General features: G+C 41.7%; 1 protein-coding gene across 5 annotated transcripts in view; it reads right to left on the bottom strand.

The window, feature by feature from the left end:
• Positions 1-5,319: 5,319 nt before the first annotated feature.
• Positions 5,320-11,970, bottom strand: part of LOC148031803 (transglycosylase) — a 178,993-nt gene continuing 172,342 nt past the window's right edge. For all 5 annotated transcript variants that reach the window (XM_087685467.1, XM_087685466.1, XM_087685468.1 and 2 more), the window contains one exon: positions 5,320-5,815. In XM_087685467.1, the coding sequence (XP_087541593.1) occupies positions 5,788-5,815 (28 nt within the window). In that variant the 3' untranslated portion in view covers positions 5,320-5,787. The remainder of the gene's footprint in view (positions 5,816-11,970) is intronic.

The following is an 11,970-nucleotide window of genomic DNA, read 5'->3' as shown; positions in this document are numbered from 1 at the left end:
GCATTGAATATTCTTGCATGAGAAGTTGTGGGATTTCTAAGAATAGACCCATATGGAACACATTGAGGATACCTAATAAATTGTCAAAGAGGTATCACATTATACAGAAGTACAATGAGTATGAGTGGTAGTGATTTATAGTTGATATAGTCTCAAGTTTGGAAGGTGATGACTATGATTATAAACCAAAGCTAGTCTAGCAACAAAATAGACTAAATGTAGAGATAAGCGAGACTATGATTTGAGCACTATGGCAATGTAATCTTCTTTGATTGGTGACTCCAATGCTCCTTTATTCTTAAGAGGTTATTTTAAACAACCTGGCATAAAACATACCAACTCTAACAACAAGCTAGGACAATGCAAACTAGAAACAATTATATGGACAAGAATAATACAACTTCTATACTTTAAGTGCCTACTAGTTTTAAGTCCATGAAGTTGCCTGTTCAAAGGAAGATCCCCATTACCTAGGAAGAATTATATTATAACGATGGAATTTGAAAGAGGAATTCTCCCTTTAGAAGGAATAAGATTTTGGTAATCTAGCAAGACATCAGAGGCTAAGAGGTTGAGCAATTTTCTATATTTGTCAACAAGAGGTTCACATTGTAACCTAATTACCCTAACGCTAGAGAGAATCAAGATTAGTTTTTCCTTTGCAAGAGGTACTACAAAAGGATATTGCAAGGAAACTTGCCTTAAGTGTGATGAGAATAATAATGATGATAAGTGCAAAAACATTCCTCTCATCTTCAACTTCATCATACAAATAGAATGGCAAGTAAATCCAGAATGTACGTTAAAATCAAATTTTTTTCCATATAGGGTTATTTGTAAAGCAAACCCTATAGTTGGTGTTATTACAAGAGCTCAAAAGAAATAACAATGTAAGATGATGGACAAAATTGATGGAAATTTTTAGAGATGATAAACAGGAAGAAAAAGCCCCTAATAGAAACTCAAATGGAGCAAATACTAACACATAACTACTTGAATTAGATTCATCCAAGAAATTTTCAAATGAACCAATATTGGTGATACCTTTGCAAACCTAAAATTCAAGTGCACTAGGGAAAATATAAGCTCCAAAGGGCGTTTTAGATTAAGAGTTAATGAACTTTCTAATTACGAAATGTTTGAGGTGGACCAATGGGAGAAGGGGAGGTGCACATTTTATCTACTTTCTTTCTCCTTGGACCCACCATAATTAAGCTTGTTCCCTTATCTCCACTTTGCCACCACCAACCTTTGCTTTTACCTCTTACATCATAGTTCCATGTTAGATGGAGGCATCCAAAAGTGGGAGGTGAAGTTTACTTTTCCTACGTTCTTTTGCAAATCAATCAATTTCTTCTCTAGAAGCTATTTTGTATCTTTTTAAAAAATATTTCTATCAACAATCCCTAACCATAGCTACATAGTCATATTTCTCATTTTATGTTCCATAATAGTCATTCATCCCTTTTCTCATAATCAATTCCTTGCCTCCTCATTATACCTAGTGTTTATAGAGGTGATGCTATTTGTAAACCATACCATACCCCTTAGCCATTGAAATCCAACTAGTTGCTACTTCGTATTTATATTTTCCTTTGAAATTCTAAAATTAGCTATTCTGCGTAACTTTTCGAAGCTTAAGTTTATATTTTATATACTTAGAATCACATGTTGATTATTTTCACACATTAAAAAAAGTAATTCCATTTGAAAAATGCTTTAATGGATTGCGTAACATTCAAGCTCTTTATGTTAAACAATAAGTGCACATGTTTGACTCATGAAATACAAAATGGAGATGTCTCTTTTCATTTTTTAAGTTTATGGTCTACAATTACCTAGAGCATCACTAATTTTTTGATTGCAAGTGCACACTCCAAGGATAATTAAACATTTATCTACTCGAAAGCTCTTGATCTACGAGACTAAAATAAATTATTATTCATAGTATGTTACTCATTTATTTCACGTTTTGGATCCCTCATGGAGTCTCATGCATATTTTAAATGTTCTCTTAGATTTGTGATAAATCTTATTTTGTTACTATAGGTGTTGTATTGCCAACCATATATTCTCATGAAATGGAAAACAAGGATAAACTAATAAGACTCATCATCCAAGATGAGTGGATGTTGAAAATGAGCATTCATCCCCCTAAAAATCATGCTTGGGGTGATCCATAGTACATTTAAGACTAATATATTTGGTTCCTTAGTTTATGTAGCAATCTTGCCAAACCAACATGAAATGGATATCCTTGGATAGCTTATGCTATGCACAAGTGATAACAATTCAAATAAAAATTTTGAGACTTTCCAAACCACTATGAAGATGGTTATTTCTAGAATGAGCCATGTTTGTTTGTCTACTCCTCTAATTGACAAGTGTCAATAAAGAGTTTAAGAAATTCTTGAAGGTTGTTGCAAATGGTCCCCATTGTTGAATTGTGGACCACCTTGGTGGTAAAATAAACATCAAGTTTATGTGATGGTTCTTTATTGGACAAGCAAAGATTTTAATAATAACATTAAGTGCATCTAAAATGAGTTTGATAATACATTATCCAACATAGGTATAGCTTAGAAATGCTCCACCCAAGCTAGTCCAAACTCATTCAACTCTTTGTGGTGCATTATATCACCAATGGATGGTATGGCCACACATATACTTGGCATAGAAGGTGGCTCAAGTATTGTCATATAATTTTACATGGGAATATAGGTACAACTCATATAATTGAGAGATTCTAGCAATACTATTGAGATGTTCAAGGTATCTAATGATGATGGCACTTGTGATTGATTACATGTACATGGACCCATGAAAAAAACTTGAATAGTTTAGAAGCTAAAAGAAAAAAGAGAATTAAGATAGCTAGACATCATAACCATAATACAAAATCAAAATCTTTTAAAACTTAGATACATGCATGCTTCAAAAAACAACATAAACGTACTTCACAAATTACAATTTACGAATTATTTGTAAAGTAATATGTTTTCTTTTGATAGATGATAACTTGTTCTTTCATAATTCACTCGCGTGGTCTTGATTCTTGGCTTAGTTTTCGATGTAGGTGTATCTAGGTCTAGCTCTCTTTTATCATGAAAGCATTGGCGTCTTAGCATTGAGTGGACGTGGTCTTCTGGGTGGTTTAGGCAACCATAACCGTTAATTTCTTAGGCAGGACCCTTGAGCAAACAAGAGGGTTTTGGGAACCGATCGCAACTATGTGCTAGCTCTTGGTCAATACTTGTTAGTTAGTAGTACTTCAAATGGCTTCACATGTGAGACAAAATGACTTTCTTCTTATTGTGGCTGTATATCCCAAGAGCATGTAAACGATGAGAAGCCTTGGATAAGAGTATGGGTTTAGTGAAGGCGATCACATCTCCCATCAATTTGGCATATCCCAACTTGAGAAAGAACACAGCTAAATTACCATCTCTAGAGATTTAAGAAGTGGTTCTCAATGCAAGTTTATACAAATAAGAAAACATACATGACCCTGTTGGGTTGGGTGGGGTTGGGTTGTTTCAAGTAAAATGGACCCTAGTGGAACAATAGTTTCATGCAGGACTTTCTATTAGACGGACCTTGATAAACTTTCCAATGACCAAATCGTAGGTGAAGGCACAGTACATCGAGCAAGTGTTGGCTGCCCTTGAAAGCTGCGAGAGGGAAGCTGAGAGGGATGGCAAAGACCCTCAAAACTGTTCCTGCCGAACAGAGATTAACCCTGCTGTTGGTTGCTCAGATGACGCTCATTCTGGTCGCGACCCCACTGGTTGCCGAGCTGAACAGAGGCCAAGGCTGCAAGAGGTATGAGGAGAGTTGCCAGGAAGCTATGAGAGGAACTGTAATGAGGAAAGCTCCGAGAAAACTTTGCTGCGAGAGAGAGGGAGGCTGAAGTTGCAGAAACAGAGGAAGAGGTTACGTAGCCTCGGCAACAAAATAGAGAGGGAGAATAAAATGGTGCATGCATTGTGAAAGGCCTCGGAGAAGCATGAAAGACTAGAGTTAGTCCCTTCCCTGCTGCTGGCAGTGCAAACGCAGCATTATTCATCATGATAGCCCGCGCACATGATCTACCATGGCGAGGGCAAGGTACCTTTTTTCTATGTGGCAATGATGTGTTACTAAAGATTCCCTTCAACTGTGGTAGCCTTCTAGAACTATGGGGAAAAGGTCTGTAAGAGGTCTCACCATGGTAAGACTGACCTTTTAGCACACATGGCCAAACCTCATTCGTCTTTTCTAAAAAGGGGGTTTACTTTTGACCAAAAACCATGGTTTCCACGCGTGCCCAAACTGCTAATTGAGCTACCATGGTTCATAAAAAGCTTGATTGTGATCCTTGATCATGGTAGCTCATGTGCGCAGGCTTTGATGGAGGTGCTCAAACCTGACACATGCCCGAGAAGGCCCCACAATTGGCAGGTATTCCAAAAACTGGGCTGCAAACCCCCTTTTCTGTTAGGATGGGTTTCTCTTGCCTAGGTGGAATATGGGCCATTGATCCAGACTCCCAGGGGCCCTCAATGGCCCTGTGGAAGATAGTCCTGAGGTTCACCTCGCCATGTTAAGCATTGCCCTGCCAACAAGAGGGACATATTGCCTGGCCTTTCTGCTTTCCTATGATCACTGAGACTGTTCTTTCTGGGGTGAAAGATAAATCAGGCACCATGCAGCAAACCATACGAGTACACCAGCCCTAGGGCTTGAGCCCAAGACCTCCGCCAAAAATGCTCACAACCTTTGCCCAAACGGTTTACACAGGCCAAAACTCTCCCCTTGTGATGCATCCACATATAGGAGATGGTCTGTATGACATAAACATGTGTGAGCTTAAAGATCTCTCAATGCCATAGCCTTCCAACGTTCCAGGCTATGATGCTTGCATGAAGCTTCCAAGTGGTCTCAAAAGCCATATTTGGCTTGCAGGTACTGAGAACTCCAAATGCACTGAAAGAGGCACCTCTTGTGATTCCATTCCTCACCAGTATCACATTCTACATGTGAACTTTTACAACTCGAGCAAGAATCATCCCATGTGCACTAGCCCGAAAGAAATGCTTCTTTGCTAATGTTTCCCTTCGAGAGCTAGACACGAAAGATCCCTGTTGTCACACTTCTGTCGTATGTCTTACTTTCATCTAATTGCCAAACCCATCTTCTAGCTGCTTGGATGATGGAATTATAACATCCATGTTTCTTATTTCCAGACATGATTTGTCCATTACCTGCAATGATTGGAACAACCAGTACAAAGTTGAATGAAATTAGTTTAAAGAACCCAATGGACTTCAACATCACACATCACAGAAAACAGCAAGAACCTTTTACATTCAAGATATCTTCACTTGATTATATGGACAAGTCTACTTTGCTCATGAGCAGCATCGCTCTGATTACTTCACAAAGTCAATGACATGTTTATAGGATACATTGTAATGAGATTTTGGGTGTGATACAAAGCCATTAAGGTTTTCTTGGCATCATTATCAATTTTAAACCACATATTATGCAGAACTCCAGCCTGCCCATTGTTGCTATATGTAAGGAATGTCCCTACCCTCCCGCTTTATTGTTGGGAAAGCTACTGAAAAATGTAATGGGTACAGGCACCTGAGCAGAGGCACAGCACTGTTATGTGGAAATATTCTGAAGAGGGTTAATAGCTGTGGACATCTGCTTCCTTGGGCCCCCTGCTGGTGCAAGAAGATATAAGTGGCACCTCATCTGTTCAGATCATCTGTACTTCCAATTTGTATGATGGAACAACATTCATAGAATAATGCAAGCTTTGTTTTTCCTGCCGATAACAAAACACTGGCTTCAGAACACAGAAAATGCAGATGAGATTAGTACAGTCAACAAAGAAAGCAGACAAGACTTCGTTGGCAGTTACATTATGGAATGGTGATACACCAACCAGAAAAAGAACATGATTTCAGTACAAATTTGTTGCTTGAAACAACATGCAGTATGCTGGTAGAGGACTGTTTGAGGTGGTATTAGTGGATGATCAGCCTCAGCAACAGTTATTGGAAAAAGCTACACTATGTTATGGCGGCCAGATGGGCAGACTAATATCATGCAAGTGTAAAAAACACTTGTCTAGTTTGGGTGGAAGTAGTTGATTTCAAAATTGCTTTCCAAGATGTTTTGTGCAGTCTTGCAAAATTACTTGGATGTTTGTGTCACCTTGTACCATGGGAGACTGCCATAGCCTTTTTGGGATCAACTCACTGCCGATTAAGTCAGTGTCTAAATTGAAACTCTCCCCATGCGAGAAAAATGGTTTCAGTTGAAATGAGATGTCTTTGCACGCTAATATGTTTCTCAAAAATCTGCTAATAAAGTTGCAGTAGCTGCTACACCAAGCATCATAGCCAGTGTAAAGCAGCTCAAAGTCCTGTTGACTAGATTCTAGAATGCAAAGCTTAATTCTAGCAAAAACCAGACATGTGCCATTCCCCCCATTCCCGTTCCCCCACCTTGGACGTTCTCCCCGTTCCAGGGGATCCCGATTCCGTTCCCCGTTCCAGGTAACTATGCTTTCGGAGAAAGACATAATCTGTCTTCCATGTATTAACAGAAGCTCAAATCAGGGTTATTTGCTCATCTTATGTCCTACATGTAGTTGAACTATTCATGTTTAGTATACAGAGCATAATATACAGAGTATGTTCAGTAATGTCCAATGCCTCCAGCAAGTCTTTTGCGGAAAGACATAATGTGGCTTCCCTGTATTAACAGAAGCTCAAATCAGAGATATTTAATCATGTCCTACATGTAGTTGAACTATTCATGTTTATCGTTCAGAATATGCATTGAACAAGTTATATCTTCTAAATGTCACTCTGCAAGCTCTGTAATGCATCTATGCCTCCTTTCAAAACGTCTAACATAATTGACAACAGTCATACATGCCATACATCGTGAACCTTACATCATCCCCTTGATTTCAAGGGTCAAGGATGAATCAAAACAAAATTCTGCTGCCTGCATATTTGGGAAGAATGTCCCTCTAATTGTCCCAATACCCCTCAGTGCTCCAAACTGATCCAAATGTCCCAAAATTGACTTGATTACCCCCATAGCTCCAAATTGCTCTGAATTGCCCCAATTATCCCAGTTTTCCTTGAAATTAGACAATATAAATGGATGATTACCTTGGAATTGGGAATAGGCTGAAATTTGATTGTGATTTGCAACAGTTCATAATGCATCAAATTTGAACTTTGTATGGACTCCTAATTGGCTTGTGGGTTGTCTTGACACTTTGAATATTCAATGTGAGAGAAAGAAGAAAGAAATAAAGTTATATTAACGTCTACAACAGGCCAAGTTGGCCTATGAGACCAAAATGTTGCATACAAATGTCTGGGAGATTTCAAAAGTCCCAGTGAAGCTACCGTTTATGCTATGCTGAACTAAATTGAGTAGGTACAAAATGATATCTGGACTAGATACAATCTAGAGGTACTCCCAGTGCGGTGTGGAACTGCTCCTGGGGTGTTCATCCTAGGATGTCCCGCATGGGTCGGTCTAGCATGGAGAGACTAAAGCGGCGGGGTAGGGCCCTCCGATGGCGGCGTAGTATCCCTTGTATCTTCGACATGTGTCTTTTGCAGGGACGGGGGCCGGCGGGGCGTGGGCGCCGGGCTTTACCTCTTTCTGTGGCTATTTCTAAGGTGGTCCCCGGGGGTCGGGAGGCCGGTTGGGCTGTTGGGGGCTCGGTGGTGGGAAGGGTAGCTGGTATTTGGTAGAAGTCGTTGAGTGTGCGTTGGTTGGTGGCTCCTTGTCTTTGCTCCGTGGTTCGTAGGAGGTGGTCTCTGTGGCGTCGTATTTCCAGTAGAAAGAGCCCCAGGCATCTGTGGTCTTTGAATTCCATCACCTTGGAGAGTGGTCCGAATCCTTCGCTGAATAGGCAGCATTGTAGGCAAATTCAACCAAAGGCAAGTATTGAATCCACCTTTTTGGCTCACGACAGCAGTATGCCCTAAGCATGTCCTCGATGACTTGATTGACTCGCTTTGTTTGGCCATCTATTTGGGGATGGTAGGTGGTGCTAAAATAGATTTGAGTCCCAATGGCTTCAAAAATAGCTCTCCAGAAGTGTGATGTGAAAAGAGAATCACGATCACTAATTATTCTTCTAGGTAACCCATGTAGCTTGAATATCTCCTTGATAAACAATCTTGCAATGTCTGAGGCTTTAGCGTCCCCGGATTTTGTAGTACACTGGGCATCTACAGATATAGTGTTCCTCTGTCTCTGGCTCGAGATAGCAGAGCTGACAGATTCGGTCTTCTGGGGGGACGGGGTTGGCCCCGTATCTGCCCGTTTCGACCCGTAGTTGGTGAAAGGACATGCGGATCTGTCTGATGGCACTTCTGACCCCGTGAGACACGTGTGTGTCCATGTAGCTTGGGCGGGTGATGAAGCCAACCGGGGAGATGTGCAGGAAGTGTTCTCGGTAGAAAGCCTTCTTGGTTCCTAGTTCCGACATGGAGGTCACCCATGTCCTGCATGTGTCTGTCTGGATGATATCCATTCTGGTGATGCGATTCACCTCCTCTCGGCTGAGCTCCAGGTGTGGGCAGTCTAGACTGTATTGTAGTGAGGGGAGGTGGTCCATGTGCAGGCCATGGAGCCGTAGCCAGGTCTCTGTTCGAGCATACCAACACTCAGTGTCCCCTTGTGTTGCTAGTTGTTTGGATGGCTTCAGGGCGAGTTTGGGGTACCGGTGCCGGGGCAGGTCCCATAATCGGCGCAAAAAGGTCACGATCTGGAAGAGGGCCTCAGCCACGAGGGGCGGTGCCCCCAGCTCTGCACGGATGATCTCGTGTGGTATGGAGGACTTGCTTCGGATCATCCGTGAGATCATAAGGATTAAGGGTCTCTCCATCTGCTCCCATCCCTCATAGGTGGCCTCCTCCTTAGGCAATGGCTGATCCTGTGGGGCCCTCCGCGTATGGTAGAGACTGAGAGAGAGAGAGAGAGAGAGAGAGAGAGAGAGAGAGAGAGAGAGAGATTAGTGTGTGCACATTAGGCGATGGAGATGGGTGAACATGTGATAGGAGTGTAATACAAGCAAAAAGAAAAAACGTGGAAAAATGTAAAATTTTTGTCAATGGCCTGGAACGGCCGTTCCAAACATGGAATGGCAAGGAATGGTCGTGAACGGCCTTAGGAACGGTAGGGAACGTTCCTTGTCCATTTCACCTCCTCCAAGGGTCTGGAATGCGTTAGGCCGTTCCGGCCTAACGTGTTTCTATGTCCAAAAGGCTTGCTGAAGACATTGGACATTACTGAACATACTCTATATTATGCTGTACATATGGTAAACAATAGTTGTTTTTCAAACCACTCAAGTGATGGCAACTGAGGTTGTGCTCTTGAGCATGGGATTTGTAAGAGATATTGCAGGTTACCATTTTGCCAATCATAGGCACCATGACATTAAATCTAATCGTAAATGGACTATGGATGTGCATCAAATAGAGTTTGGAAGGTTCAAAGTCAATTAGCTGTTTAAACAAAAGGTGATAGACATTATTTTTGCTTAATAGATTTGTGAAGCTAGATGAGACAGCCATACACACACACACACACACTCTCTCTCTCTCTCTCTCTCTCTCTCTCTCTCTCTCTCTCTTTGTGAAGATAATTGAATTTAGGAAATATTTACATCACACCATCAGGTCAGCAAAGAAAATAACAAACATAATGAAAGTCTACCAAGACTCTTAACATAGAAATGTCACATAGAAAGGACAGCTGGAGAGGAGCGAACAATATCCAACCAGGGACACTGCAATGTCAAGAAGAACCAGATCAGTTGACACTATACAGGGGATCTGCCATAACACTAAACCACGAACACAGGCCACATGACCATGGATGCCCGATATTGAATAAAAAATGAAGGCATTCCAAGTACACCGAATATGCCACAAGGCTGTCCATCTAAGGAAATGGAAGAGGCAAAAATAATCTGAATGCAAAGAGAACATAGAGGTCATCTTTCCCATAATCCACGAATGAGCTGATATCCGGTGCTAAGTCGCCGAGGACCACACACGGAAAACAAAACTTCAAATTTGTCTCGCAATAGGGCAAGAGACAAAAAGGTAAAGCACTGTCTCGTCACATGTAGTGCAGAATACACAACAACTAGCAGAGATCTCGTGGGCACGCAGCACATGTCAAAAGATGACATACTAGCAAGATACTAGGGTTTGCGGAGAGGAACATGGAGTGAACTCGACAAACATGGAGAAGAGAAGAGAAGAGAAGAGAGAAGAAACTCTGATGAATGGAATGATGAAGTTCTGAATCATGGAGTGAATGTGATACAAGGGAACAAGGGTGCCGCAGCACAAGAAAGACAATGAAGATAGCCATGAACCATGAACCGCAATGTCCCCTTGAAGGGGTGTGAGGATAGTGGAGAGGCTGGAGAGAAAAGGTGACTGACTGAATGAATCAACCGTAAGAAATGAATGAGAGAGTGGCCTATAAATAGGCAGAGTCAGTCTAGGATGGTGCCCCTTTTTGGGGCTGCAAATCCTAAACACAAAAAACGCAAACTGCAAGTGAAGGGTGAAGCGTTTCTCAACACCCCCTCTCAAGCCCAAAAAGGGGAAGAAGAGAAGAGTGAGGTGAAGATGGAATGCTACATGCTGAAGAATGCTCATGCAATAGGTGCCACTTGGACAGTGTCTCTCGTCGGAAAATTATTCACTTGCCCAAGTGCCCTAGTACAAAGATGATGAAAACATGCATTGCATAGGAGGAATGTCGGACTTTGTGTGGTGCCAAGAATCATAAGAATATGCCCATACTTGATCTCTAGAGGTGACTCCATATTGACCAAGGGACGAAGAAGATCCACCCTATAAATTGAGAATACCACATGAAAGGAGACTTTTGAACATAGTCACAAGACTGGATGAGCTATAGAACCCAAAACTCAACCTCGGGAGAGAAGCCACCAGCTCTGTGATTCCATGCTAAAAGGAATACGAAGGCCTAGCCACCAAGTCACTGCTGAAGACCCAAGGGCCTTAATCTAGGTAGATCCTCTAGATCCTGGATATAAATAGAGGAAATGATTGCTCAAAGGAGAGCCACTTCTCGAAAGTGAAAGGTGGTGGTGTGTAAAGAACTTCATGGCACATAAGGTCCCTCTCTAAATAGGAAGGAGTAGAAGTAGGAGCCCCCTCTGAAGCCGAAGAACTGGAAGCCTCTTCTCAAGGCGAAGTAAGAAAATCCCCCTCTAAATCCTAGTCTGAGAGAGGAAGGGAATCCAACCACTCATGGCACACGGATTACGAAGCATCTGATGACGAAGGAAGTGCCGCCGGTCGTGCTGAAGAAGGTATCTGCGGCTCGGAAGAAGAATCCGAAAAGCACCCAGAAGTGGCCTCTTGAACTTTGAGCGGAAGAGAGTGTGAAGAAAACTTCTAGGGTTTGCACTAAGGACACACAAAGTATATGACCACGATAGAAACACAAAGACACAGACACAGACACAAAGAATAAAACTCAAACCCTAAATGCAAAACTTGAAACTCAAACCCTAAATGCAAAACTCAAAAACTCAAACCCTAAACGCAAAACTCAAACACAGAAACTCAAAAACAAACAGAAGAAGGGAGAGAGAGAACACAACTCTGAAGTGAATGAATGCTGTAAATGAATGTAAGAGTGTACAGTGTACTCAAGGGCAAAGCAATGTCAGAGTGTGACGTCCAATGGAGACGGATCCCAAGTCTGTGACTACCAGTTGGAGTGTAGGAGTGCTGAATAGTGAATGGCAGCAGGCTAGTCACCAAAACGCAGTAGTGTACCACTGATTGGAGGCTGGAAACTATGCATAGTCTGCTGTAAACAGCAGGCTGCAACAGTGTTTGATGTGGTTGGCGATGACTAGATGATCAAATCGCAGCAGGTGAT

This window comes from Lygodium microphyllum, chromosome 9, assembly GCF_053477565.2.
Source record: "Lygodium microphyllum isolate KBCC chromosome 9, Lygodium_microphyllum_v1.1.10, whole genome shotgun sequence".
In the NCBI taxonomy this organism is placed as follows: domain Eukaryota; kingdom Viridiplantae; phylum Streptophyta; class Polypodiopsida; order Schizaeales; family Lygodiaceae; genus Lygodium; species Lygodium microphyllum.
This window is presented reverse-complemented; position numbering and strand designations above follow the sequence as displayed.